This window comes from Vigna unguiculata, chromosome 5, assembly GCF_037176805.1.
Source record: "Vigna unguiculata cultivar grain cowpea cultivar isolate G323 ecotype 2 chromosome 5, ASM3717680v1, whole genome shotgun sequence".
In the NCBI taxonomy this organism is placed as follows: Eukaryota; Viridiplantae; Streptophyta; class Magnoliopsida; order Fabales; family Fabaceae; genus Vigna; species Vigna unguiculata.
In genome coordinates, this window is record NC_140796.1 from 21064676 (window position 1) to 21078193 (window position 13518).

A 13518-nucleotide genomic window follows, 5' to 3' on the forward strand; every position below is an offset into this window, starting at 1 on the left:
TCATGAAATGTGGTGAATAACTTTTAAAATTTCCTTAGCAAAAGTTCCTCAAATATCAATTGAGCTACTGTACAAATCTTGGTGAAATGTGGTGAAATGTCATTTTGTATAATTGTCCTGTACTGAGAAGAGGGTCTATATGCTATTTTTTGAATCCCGAGTATTGGAAGTGTATTGATAGAAATAGCTCTGCATTCAAAACTTTTTTTTGTTTCAAAAGGAGTTTCCAGGAATTAACGAATTAGTTGTTTTAAACTCTTTTATGGCTCAAAAATGTTTCATTTTCTATGCTGATTGAGTGCAGGGATTATTAGGTATATGCTGATTAACTATGATACACAGTTGTAAAGGTCATGATTGAACAAAAAATACAAGTATAGAACACATGTTAGTAGATGGTTTATGTCACTTTATCCCTCAAGTCTTTTTCTTTTCAGTTGTAAATTTCAATGTTTCTAATTCAGGTGCAGTTGGTTTTTTTGCAGAAGAACCTCTCCTCTTATGAGGCTCGTGTGCTAGACCACCTTTAAATGTTTTCATCGAGAGATTTATCCATTGAAACTGTGTGGAACCATTTCTTTCATGACAGTATCAATTGAGCTACTGTACAAATCTTGTTACTGTACAATTCTGGCAGGTCTATATCAACATAAATATGTAGCCATTAAATTGATTTGTTTTATGTTGCAGGTCAACTTTAAAGAGGAACACATAACAGTGGTAACGGTGATAAATTAATTTCTTATTACACTAACACAATGTATCAAAGTTAAGCTCTGAATGAAAATTTGGCTTCCAAATTTTATTGCTAAATTTTACTACAGATTCTTGAAGTCAAGGAAGCAGTTGAAGAAGCTACAGACTGCAGTTGAAGATCTCTAAGAACCATATTTTGTGTACAACTTTAACAGACTCATATTTCTTCCAAGCCACATTTAGGTTCATTTATGTGACATTTTAGGGATACACAAAATCTGCAACTCTAGAATAAGCTTGAATAGAAAACTTAATATTGTCTATTCTTCATCTCTTTATCACTTATATGTTTATTATTCTTCATATCTGCATCACTTCTCACTTATATGTATTTCCTTGCTTGTTAGTTATGCTTAATTGCTTTTTTTTTCTTACTTATTTTTGCTCTTAACTTCCTAAAAGTGTAGATGAAACCTCAAGGCAGCAACATTCAAATGAGTGCTTCAAGTATGGAACTTCCTCAAGTAAAATCAAGCAAAGAATTGCTAAGGAAAATGCAAATTTCACATGGAAAGATGACAAGCAATCAATGTAGAACTACTGCACCTAGAATTGCTGCTGAAACACAACTAAACTTGCCTACTTTTAAGTTGCATGACCATGCAAATTTGGATAGGAGGCTTAGCTCGAGAAATCAGAATGGGAAACTCAAGAAAAAGGCAGCAAATGTAGCTGATAAATCAAAGGAAAAGCTACTACAAATTGAAAGAGCATTCACTCAAGTCACTATTTCAAGTGCTGATCAACAACCCAATAAAAAGGGAGTGTCACAAGAGGAAAATTCTAAGAAAAGGAGATTGCCTATGAAAGGAACGATGGTAGATGATAACTCAAGATCTAAGGAAGGACTAGTGATTGAAGATGTTGAATCAATGACAAGACAAGGTGCTGCTCCTAAGGATACAAAAACAAAATTGGGGTCAATGTCAATTGATCAATTTCTTAAAGAAAATGGAAGCACTGATGATGAAGACGAAAATATTCAAAATGGAAGTGAGGAGGCGGAACAATATGTTGGAGAAGGAAATACATACCAAGATGAAGATGGTGAATTGAATGAAAAAGAAGGTAAATATTTTATTATTAGCATTTGACAATTTGTTTTTCATATGTAATATTTAATTTTGTGAGTTGAATGTCAAAATAGGGACAAAGAAGAAAAGAACAAGAGGACCAACTCAATGCTTAGCAATACACGGAAGATCAATGCAAGATCGTCCAGAAGTTGTATTGGATGCAGATGGAGAACCTATTGGTCCGACTGACAAAATTGTAACTGACTTGAGTTATTTCCTTGGCACAATAGCGAGAAATTCAACCTTTTGTCCCTTGATTTACACAAGTTTCAAAGCTCTACTCAAAGATAAAGATAATAAGGCTCATATATGGACATATGTTCTGGTATGAAAACTAAACTTATATTGATTTGGCGACATAAATATTTCTTAAAATTCATCCATTTAATGTTTTTTTATGTAGGAAAAGTTCAATATTAGTGATAAAGGAGAGAAAGCCGTATTTACTCGTATAAATGATGCATGGAGACGCTACAAAAGTTTTATCAAGAAAAAACACTTTTCAAAGTACTCCACATTGAAGGATCGGCTAAAACATCGTCCTTTATTCCTTTCTGAAGCTCATTTCAAGCAATTGCTCAAATATTGGAACATTAGTACTATCCAGGTAAGTTTATTTGATGTCTTATTATGTTAAAGCTACGTGTTATAATCTACCTTGATTGTTATTTTTCTCTTATCTTAATGTAGAGCATTAGCGAGAGAAATGCTGCAAATAGAGCTAAGCAAAAGTACATCCATCGCATGGGGCCAACTAGTTTTGCTAGAATTCATGCTGAATTGGTAATATATTTCTACTTATGTCATCGTATGTTTTATATTTAATGCAAAATATGCTAATTGACCTTTTGCTTATTGTAGCGTACCAAGAAAGAGGTAGGAGAAAAAGTTACTCAAGCTGAAATGTTTATTACAACTCGTCAACGTCGAGAAGGTCGAAAAGGAAAAGAATTGGATGAAGAAACACATAATGCTATTGTATGTTTACAATTCATTGTATAGATTCCTTTTTCTCAATATAAATAAATCTCCTTTATTCATTGTATAGATCTACATAATGATTTTTTATTTTTGTTTTATTAGATTAAGCTTCAAGGTTCCATTCAAAACTCAAGCGATTCTGCAGAACAAACATTTAAATCACTGTTTGGAAAAGAAAAGCCTGGGAGGGTACGTTGTTACGGAAAGACTATGACACCATCACAATTTAGGAAAAATGAAGAAATTGCTGCCATCAAGAAAGAACATGCAAACGCAATTAGTGGTATGGCAAAGGAAATACAAGATCTACGAGCAATTGTAAATTTTGTGGTAAGGCAACAAAATCCAGATTTAGATGAAGAGGACTTAAATAATATGATGGCACGCGTTTTAGGTAAAAAAAGTAGTGCAACAGGGCCATATTCATCTGCATCAACCCATGATCCGCAGGTAAAGAAAGTTTTTAATTGTACTTCCATCATTAATATCAATGTAAGATACCCAAAAGTTTAATACTAAATAGGATATGGTTAGGATGTTGCAATAACTACTTATTGATGCTTTAGACTCTTAGCAACTAAAATATTGGTATTTTGTGCTTATTAGGTGTTACATTAGATTAATACTATACTATAAACTCTCAAATCATGTTTGTTATTTAACATCTATGATACATTATGTAAGAGAAGAATCATGATGAGTATAATGTTACATTTTAGGTCTCTACTTCACTCATGAACATGCATTTGTTGGAACTTAGAAATGATTGAAAACATGTGATTCAATGCACATTTACATGTTAAATTTGACTTAATTAACTTGTTATAATGTATAATATGTTGGAAAAATGTGATAATATATTTTGTTGTTGTTTGTAGCTAGAAGACAATGAAGATCATGAAGACAATGAAGGCTATGAAGATTATGAAGACAATCTTATAGAATAATGATCTTTGTTATGTAGTTAAGAAACATTAGACATATTATATTTTAGCTTTCTAGCTAAAACTTTGAAAGGTTCATGCTTAATAATGACTTGAAGATAGTTATTTTAATAGTTTGCATTCTAACATTGAAATATATGTATGAATGACATTTAATATGCATTCAATTATGAATATTTTGTGTACGAATATTGTTTCAGGTATTGATTATTGTGGTGTCTAATTGTATAATATTGTGATTTGAAGAGGTACACTCTTTTCACATTGAACTTTTCTATAAAAACACATTCTAATAAATGTGGCTTAAACTCAAAGACAATATTTATAAGGGTGTTGTCTATTATAAGGATATTAAGCCACGGTTTTAACAATGTTGTCGTACTGAAAACCGTGGCCTAATGCCTACAGCAACGGCCACCTAGACTACGGCTAAGAAACTGTTGTCTAAACTTTAGCCCACGGTTTTTACGATTTAGGCCATAGTTTTGTGGTGTTGTCTAAAATACTTTTTGTTGTAGTGATGTTTCTCACCTTCTAGTGATCAAATTTAAGAAAAATAAATTACTTTTATATATTTGCACCGAAAACATTCACCCAAATAAGTGATCAGAAGCAAGTTTGGTAAGTTACAAATGTGATGTTGGTAAGTTTGGTGCACATGATAATAGAGGAAGTATAGAGAAGTTAGAGAGTATTATTACCCTTTAGTTCTCGAGCGAGAGTTGAAGTGGGAAGGAAGAAAAGAGAAGCAAAGAGTAAGAAAGCAATGAGAATGGCCTTCATGTTTGGAAAGTGTTTGATAATATGATTAGTATATATTATTCACTTTTCCCTTTGCATTGATGTGAAGAGTGTTGTGATGTATTTATAGTCTGAATTCAGTGAAGTATGGTAAGAGAAGACTTACTCAAAGACTTCGATACAGTGCTGCAGAAAATAAGTAATTCATAATCATAGATTGATGGACGAGAAGAACTACAACTTATTTAATTGTTTTATCTAGAATACTTGACTCGGTTGCTACTTGATAAATTAGTTTATTTCACTTGTCATTAAAAAAGACGAACAACTTTAAAACAATAGTTTTTATGAGGAACGAAGACCATATATCTACGGATAAAATGAATAAATAATTTTTTGAAGAAAAATAATATCGATAAATAATTTTTTCCAATGCCTTATATTCTTTTTAGGCTTAAATATACATTTGGTCCCTATTTTTGTTGATTTTATTCAATTTGGTCCTATTTTCATTTTATGTTCAATTAGGTCCTCATTTTCGTCAAATTGTGGTCAATTTGGTCCTTTTCACTAACGGTGTTTAAATCTAATACTATATACAATTCTAAACTAACAAATGGCAACTTTCTCTATAAAATAATATATCTGATCCACTTCATTTCAAAATTTTCATTCTACAAAAGGTAAAATGGCTAACATGTCAATCAACCACAATTTTCAGCGTTTTTAAAAAAATTCAAAATGCAATTATTATCACCTTCAAAAAGTTTCTCTCTCTTTTTCTCTCTCTCTCTCTCTCTTTTCTTCTCCTCTCTTTCGCAGTCCACACTCTTCATCTTCTTCTCAACCTTCCTCTTTTCTCTGTTTTTCTCACGCACATACCACAACTCTTCATCTTCCTCTTTTCAGCTGTTTTCAGTTTTCTTAAGCCAACAACTCATTTTCTGCTTCTATTTTGTCAGATCTAACATCTTCATCCCTTTTTTTACAGGTTTAAATGGAGAAATATTTTTTGTTTTGAGTTTTCTTAAGCCAACAACTCATTTTCTACTTATATTTTGTCACATCTAACTTCTTCATCCCTTTTTTTACAGGTTTAAACGGAGAAATATATTTTGTTTTGAGTTTTCTTAAGCCAACAACTCATTTTCTGCTTATATTTTGTCAGATCTAACTTCTTCATCCCTTTTTTTACAGGTTAAACGGAGAAATATTTTTTGTTTTCAGTCTTCTTAAGCCAACAACTCATTTTCTGCTTATATTTTGTCAGATCTAACTTCTTCATTCTTTTTTTTACAGGTTTAAACGGAGAAGTCGATTTTATTTAGAGTTTTCTCAATCGAAACACTCATTTCTTCTTCTTCTTTTGTGAGATCTATCTTTTTCAATCGTTTTTTTAGACTTTTAAACCCAGAAGTCGTTTTTATTTTGATTTTTCTCAACCGAACATCTAATTTTCTTCTTATATTTTGTCACATCTAACTTTTTCATGCGTTTTTTAACAGGACTAATATGACTCACTACAACATATGGTTTTATTACCCAGATTTCGTTGTTATTTCTACTTTTCTCCAGCGAACAACTCATTATTCTTTTATTTTTTCATATCTAACATGTTTATTGCATCATTGTATTTTCTAGGTTTGCTACATTTCTAATATGGTTCACTGCCGTAGATTTAACATCAGGTTTGAAATAAACTTTTTATCTAACTTTTTTTTTCTGTTTATGTAGATCTAACTGTTGTTTATCTGTATTTTTTCACTTTTGAGACCGTTCATCTTCTTTACTTTTCTACCTTCAAATCTCTTTTTCATTTTTTTTTTCGTTCATGGTTTTTTTTAATAAAGCATTTAATCAGCAAATCTCTTTATTTTTACCAACTTACACTATATTTTGGCAAAGTTCTTCACTAAAAATAGTTCATCTTCTTTATTTTTCTTTCTTAAACTCTATCATTTTTTTTCATTAATGGTTTTTTTTAATAATTCATTCTATCACCAAATCTACAAATTTTTACCCAATTTTCGTTTTCATTTGCACATTTTTCAAAGAGTTTTTCACATTTTTCAAATCACCTTTTACCCCTTCAAATACTACTTTTATAAATCTCCAAATCAACCTGTCAATCAGTATTCAAACGCATTAAATAAATTGATCCATCATCTACCACACGTTATAATTATTAAACTTTATTATATTCCAATATTGAATATACACCATCCTCAAAAAAAATAAACATTACAAATTTACATTAAATAATTCTTCTTATTCTTTTACGACGTTTCATAATATTTTTTTTTATTTAACGTATAATTTTTGAATTCGTATTTATTAACCTCTACTTTTACCACTTAAGACTGTTCAGTTTGTACGAATACTTCCAACAGCTATGACTTCTCCTATTGCTTTTATATATATATTCCCTGTGTTTACCAATTCAAAGTCAGACATCTGATTTTTCTACTGTTAACCATTTTGTTCTCTTACAATTTTACTTCATCACCAACCTATTCTGCTTCAATGGAACCCATGCCCACACCACAATCCATACTTTCTTCAGACATGGTTGGCGGATTCATTTCTATGTTTTTGAAAGACCAGGTATATTTTTTTGATTCAATAACATTTATCTTTGTTATTTAAATTTATTTATTTATTTATTCTTAACTTGCTAATCTTTTAAGGACTGTGGACACGTCGACCAAGTCTTCATCATACGCTATTGGAAGGACCTTGGTGCTAAATGGACCGTTGTGGATTACCAAAGTAATGTTCACCATGTTACTTACAACATGGATATTCACACTCCAATGATTACTCAAGGCTGGAACCAACTAAGATCTTTCTATGGAGATCAGTCTGACAAGTTGCTTGTGTTCAAATACGTGGGAAATTCATCTTTCGTAATCCACGTCTCTAAACGGTCTACAGACACAGGAATCAAGACCAAGTTCCTCAACAATGTTGCCATACATCGTCCTCTCTCTATGTCGAACTTAATCCATTTTACTGTTGAACTATCCACATACTACTGTCAAGCAAGCCACCTGGTAAGGTTTGAATTTTTAATATTATTTTAAATTTCCATTCCTTTCTAATAATTAATATCTCTTCACATTCTTTTTTCAGTATTTGAAGAAAGAATTTGCTACTTATTTTGAAAAGAGTGGACTTTCTTCTGTTGTTTTACATAGACCCAGGGGCGAGGTCGAGTGTAAATTGATAATAAGACCTAGGTTTGTTAAGATAGGATTTGGCTGGAAAGACTTTTGTGCTCTTCATCAACTCTCTGTAGAGGATCACCCTGAATTGTTTTTTGAAGTTGAAAGTGAAAGAACAAGCAAAGATATCAAAGTTCTTTATCCATTTTTTTGGTATTAAAGTTGAAAATTTTTATTTTATTTTGTTTGAACTTCTTATATGATGTGATCCCAACAAGGCTTATAGCTTAGGTCAACGCCTAGGCCCAAATCATGCTCAAGGCCCAATACATGGCCCACATTCACCTTCAAGCCCAAGCCCATCAAGAGGCCCAATAACAAGGAGCATGCTCAAAAAGATCCAATTGGGTTTCATTCAAGATGGCCCAAACCCACATGGACTTCTCATACTCTTCACATGGGCCAAAGAAGATGTGAAGATTTGAATAGGTGTCTCAAAGAGCAATAGAATAGCAATAATATTGGCCCATTGTTTAGGCTTTGCTTTCTAGAATAATAAGTCAAACAATGAGTAGTTCAATTGATAAAATTGGGCTTGACTAAGCCCAATAAGAGATTTGTCCATGAGCTATCAAAAGAGCCAAGGTGGACTAAGTGGAAGTCAACACTTCTTCCTACACCTCATGGATCCAAAGCATTCAAGGGTTAGGAATGCTTCCTCCTTTTCCAAGGCATTATCCAATTGCCAAGATCAAGCCTCCTTCTCCAAGCTTCATCTAAGGGCCAAGATCAAGGCCCACTCCATCCAATGGCTCTCCTTTCTCATGTGTAAATGGCTTCATATAAAAGCCAAAATTTCACTCATTTGTAGACACTCTTAAAATTTTATGCAATAGATGCAACTTGAGTTGAGAGCACTCCTCCCTCTATTGCCTTTGAGAGTCACCACTTTCTAGAGATTTCCTCTCTCTACCTCTAGCCACCTTCCTTTGGCTAGCATAGATTAGGAAATCCTATCACCTCTTTCACCATCCATTTCTGCTGCCCATGGAGCTCTTCATGCACCTTTGGAGCTCCACCATTATATATATCAATATATAAGATGATTTATATTGGACTCTTATTTTGTATGCATTTATTATATATCTCAATATATAAGTTATTGTTTCGGGTGTAGGGACCAAGAGCCTACTAAAGAACCTCTTCAAGCTTACTCCACTCTTCTCTGCAACTGTAACTTCAAGAAAATCCATTCCTTAGCTCGATCGGTTGGGACGACGATCAGGGTACCTGTCTAAAGGGCTCCGATGCTTAAGTCAGTAAAGGACCGATCGGTATATCAGTGTAACTGCTGTAATAAATGCGAATTTAAGATCCTCACCAACCTACCTTTGGGCCCTATTTATAATTTTCGGTGTGGGCCTTTGATTAGGATTCCTTAATTACGGCCCAATGATCCTTTAATCAAGATTACTGACTCGTTTAGCGTTAATTAACCCGATTGACTGGTTGTTCGACCGTGCGACCGATGGCCGCTTGACTGGATTAGTTATGTCCTGTTTTTATCGTGAACGATTCGTGTATGGTTGATCGACCGATGGACGCATGTAAAGGACTACGCAAGTCTAAAGAGATTGATCAACCGATGGTTGATTTACTGATTGTCCTTTGTTATGTTTAGGTGCTGCTCGTGCTTGTCCGATCGACCGATGTGCCATTAGGGATCAGAGTCACTCGTTTAGGTGTTACTGATGGACCGATGGGCTTGAACGTGGCTTTTGACTTATTTGTTTAACCGTTTGACCGATGGTCCTACTGTTTGTTCACCAGGTCGTTCGACCGATATTCTTTTAACGATGCTGTGGTTTGTTTGTAGAACCGATTGACCGATGGTCCTACACAATTTATTTACCAGGCCGTTCGACCGATAGTCTTTTATGTACGAGTTTTTTCCATCCTTGGCCGATGGGCCTGAGGATTGGCTTTGGCCGATTGACCGATGGGACATAAGTACAGTTATATTTTGTTCTCTTTTATTATATGTATTTTATTATTTTGTATTATTTTTTTTTCATTAATTAATGATTTGGTTCATTAATTAACATTGAGAATAGTATCAAATTAAAATCCTCGAAAAACAATTTTATATCTTGCTTTTCGATATATTTATTTTCGCTATCTTGATTTCGGTATAAAAATTGAGGTTATATATATATATATATATATATATATATATATATATATCAACAAATTTAAACAAATATTAAAAGGAAACGGAACCATATTCATATTTATTGGATTGGCCTAGAGGCCGAATGTTTATTTTACAGCAAAATCGAAAAACACACCATATTCAGACAAAACACTCGAAATTCTAAAGCAAAAACATAGAGAAGGTATACTAAAAAAAACTGAAATTACCGACGTTGATTTAACACAACAAGTGTTAAATGGCAGTAGCAATAAGTAAAAAGTATACTTAATTCATTCGGGTATTGCATCTTTGGATATCCAAATCAGATATTGGTCAACAATTACGTGAAAATAATGGGCATGGTGCTGCTGCCGCTGGGGGTGGTGGTGGTGACGTTGGCACATGGAACGACACATCTGCATAATACGGTATATACATCATTAACGAAAGTGGTCATCTCTCATCAAAATTTTGTTCTTTATTTCGATTCAAACAAACGTATTATGCGGTGGAGTATAACAAGCCTGCGTACGTATATGTGTTGATGGAAAACAATTTTATGATGAATTTGCGTATGAGAATTGAGGAAAGTACAGAGAGTTAGTGAGTATTATTACCATACAGTTCGCGAGCGAGAGTTGAAGTGGAAAGGAAAAAAAGAGAAGCAAAGAGTAAGAAAGCAATGAGAATGGCCTTCATGTTTGGAAAGTGTTTGATAATATGATTAGTATATATTATTCACTTTTCCCTTTGCATTGATGTGAAGAGTGTTGTGATGTATTTATAGTCTGAATTCAGTGAAGTATGGTAAGAGAAGACTTACTCAAAGACTTCGATACAGTGCTGCAGAAAATAAGTAATTCATAATCATAGATTGATGGACGAGAAGAACTACAACTTACTTAATTGTTTTATCTAGAATACTTGACTCGGTCGCTACATGATAAATTAGTTTATTTCACTCGTCATTAAAAAAGACGAACAACTTTAAAACAATAGTTTTTATGAGGAACGAAGACCATATATCTACGGTGAATAAATAATTTTTTGAAGAAAAATAATATTGATAAATAATTTTTTCCAATGCCTTATATTCTTTTTAAGACCATTTTTTTAAGGAGTTATGACAATATTGCAGAAACAAAGGTCGCTGTAAATTCTTTAAACAACAAACAGATCAAACTGTCCTTAATCGAAATAACTTGTAAAACCATTTTTAATTTTTTTTTTTAACTATCTTTAAAAGCATTGTTTACCAGAGGGACATTTGTATATGAAGTTGGGATGTTTGTGCTCAAGATCGTTTAATAGGAACTCATAATAGGACAATGTAAAATCAACTTTTCAGTTTAATCAACATTTTTAGAGTCAAATACCCCTTTGTGTGTTCTCGTGGGAGAGTGAGCTAATCTTAATTGACTTTTCTTACGAGGCTTCTTTTCTTTTCTTTTTATCTTCCAAAGTGAGTATCTTTATTTCTTAATTTTTTTTTTTCTTTCCCTTGCTTTTGAACTTCTATTTTTTCTCACATCTTTATTTTCTCATATTTAGAAGGTACCCAAGTCTAGAATATTTCTAGCCTATTAAAATTCGATTTTGAGTAATTTTTTTTTTCTTTAAGATATCCCTATTCTAACTCTTTTAGCTTCATCCGTGAATATTTATTAGTTTTATTGACTCTGTTAATTAAGAAATATTATTATCTCATTAACTAGTTCATCTTCTTATGTGAAGTTTGCATGATTTGATAATGTTTCATTAAGTTTTTGGCATATTTCCAATTGTTTTTGCCTATTTCTTGAGACACAAACATTCACTACAAAAACAATTGTATTTAATGGAGGTTATTTATCGAATAGGCTATAATATAACTCCTGTAATGGATATAAGCAAGGGAGGTTTTTACAACACATGTTAACCGCTAGAGGTTTATTTCTAAATCTTGGAGAAATAGTGTAGGTTTATTTCAAACCTTAGTAAATATAAAAAATTAAATAACTTTTTAATAATTTTATAATTAAATAATTAAAAAAACTATAAATTTAATATATTTTATTTTATTTTGCCCTCAATTGTTTTCGTTTTCTTTCTTTCTCTTATTTTTTTTTCTTTCTTTCCCTCTTCTTCTTTCTAAAGCCTAAGGGTGTGTTCACTTGAGAAGATGAATTTGGAGGAGAGTGTGAAGATAAATTTGTGAGGATTTTGAGTGAATGGATATATGTGTTTTTTTTAGTGGATTTAGAGGCTAAAGTAAAATTTGGAGATAAATTTTGTAACGCTCTGTTCACTTGAGTGGATGAGTTTGAGAGAGAGGGAGTGATTGGGTTTTAATGGATTTGAGAGTGAATTGTATGTTGTTTTTTATAAGGGATTTAAACGTGATAATGAGTGGATTTGGAAGTAAAGTTTATGAGTGATTTGATTGATATGATAAATGTAAAATGTTTTAATAGAAGTAATAGATATATTACCATATTGTCCTTTATATAAAAGTAATATAAATTAATATTTGTATGTGTTACATTTATTTTCTTAATTTTTTTAATACTAAAATTGTAAAAAAATAGATATTGCTATGGGATCGGATCTGCAGAAACCTGGATTGGATCTCTTCCATGGCTAGATTCGTTCCAACATCAAATGCGATCAGATCCCTTCTCCGCAAATAGGTGGATTGGTTCCAAAGTGCATGGATCCCTTTCCACAAACTTCTTGCGAAGATTGATTCCAATATCCATGAATCAGATCCCTCTAGAGCATAAAAGGGTATTTGCTCAAACAATCCCTTCAAATCTGCTTAAAATACTCAAGATTAAAAAAGTAGTGTATCCTGCAAATTATCACTTTCACTCGCTCTACAATCAAGTCAAACGAACTTAATGTTCACCTCCTAATCCATCCTACCATTTCCTTCCAAATAGGAAATTATGTCAAGCGAACACACTCTAAAACTTAGTGAGTGATTTGAGTAATGTAACAGATTAAATAAAAATTTATAATAGATCAAATTTAAAGATTACTAAAATATCCTTGATGATAAAAGTATATGAAATGATTTTTGAATTAGTTAAAAATATTAAATTTTAAAAACTATTATTTAATAAATTTTAATAAAACATTATAAAAAAAATAAATCATATTAAATTGTTATTATTGGAATTTGTCACTAGGTGTTCTTTGTTGTGTCTTAGTAGTTTTCTTTTCTTGAAACTCTTGGGATGTTGTGGCCGAATCACTTGTCTTGCATTTGAAAGGTTTTGAACAAGTTTTTAAAAGTGTTTGCTTCACTCCTTTGGTGGATTTTGAGTGCTAGCCTTGCCTTGTTACTTTGGGAGAGTGATCTAAACACTTGGGTTACAATTTGGGTTGGATTTGGTCTCGATTTTCATGATGTCTAACCTTTAATCCATTTATTTTGTCTCGGATTTGAGTGTTTTTGTTGTAGGAATCATGGCAAGTTCATCAAATGCACCTACACCAAACAAAAACAATACATTGATGAGATTGCTTCGGGATTTGGAGTTATCTAGGAAGGAGGCCTTTGAACAATTGAGAAAAGACAAGGAGAAAAGTGACCTAAGAATCCAAGAGCACATTCAAAGGCTTGAAGCTAGGGAGAAAGAAAGAGATCCTAGGAAAAGAGGGCATTTTAGGCGCAACCC

The 13518-nt window shown here is 32.4% G+C and overlaps 1 protein-coding gene and 1 long non-coding RNA gene across 2 annotated transcripts; one reads left to right on the forward strand and one right to left on the reverse strand.

Moving 5' to 3' along the window:
- Positions 1 to 997: 997 nt before the first annotated feature.
- On the forward strand, positions 998 to 3203 carry LOC114184471 (uncharacterized; the record flags this gene model as incomplete). The annotated part of the gene is made up of 6 exons (XM_085673346.1): positions 998 to 1824; positions 1904 to 2157; positions 2236 to 2439; positions 2523 to 2615; positions 2694 to 2810; positions 2916 to 3203. Coding segments are annotated over exons 1-6 (1617 nt in total), but the record flags the coding sequence as incomplete, so codon positions are not given.
- A 6722-nt stretch (positions 3204 to 9925) lies between these two features.
- Positions 9926 to 10604, reverse strand: LOC114186208 (uncharacterized). Its single transcript, XR_003604986.2, has 2 exons — positions 10474 to 10604; positions 9926 to 10272 (listed from the first exon to the last, which is right to left on the reverse strand). It is a non-coding gene; the product is annotated as an uncharacterized LOC114186208 (long non-coding RNA).
- Positions 10605 to 13518: the final 2914 nt, after the last annotated feature.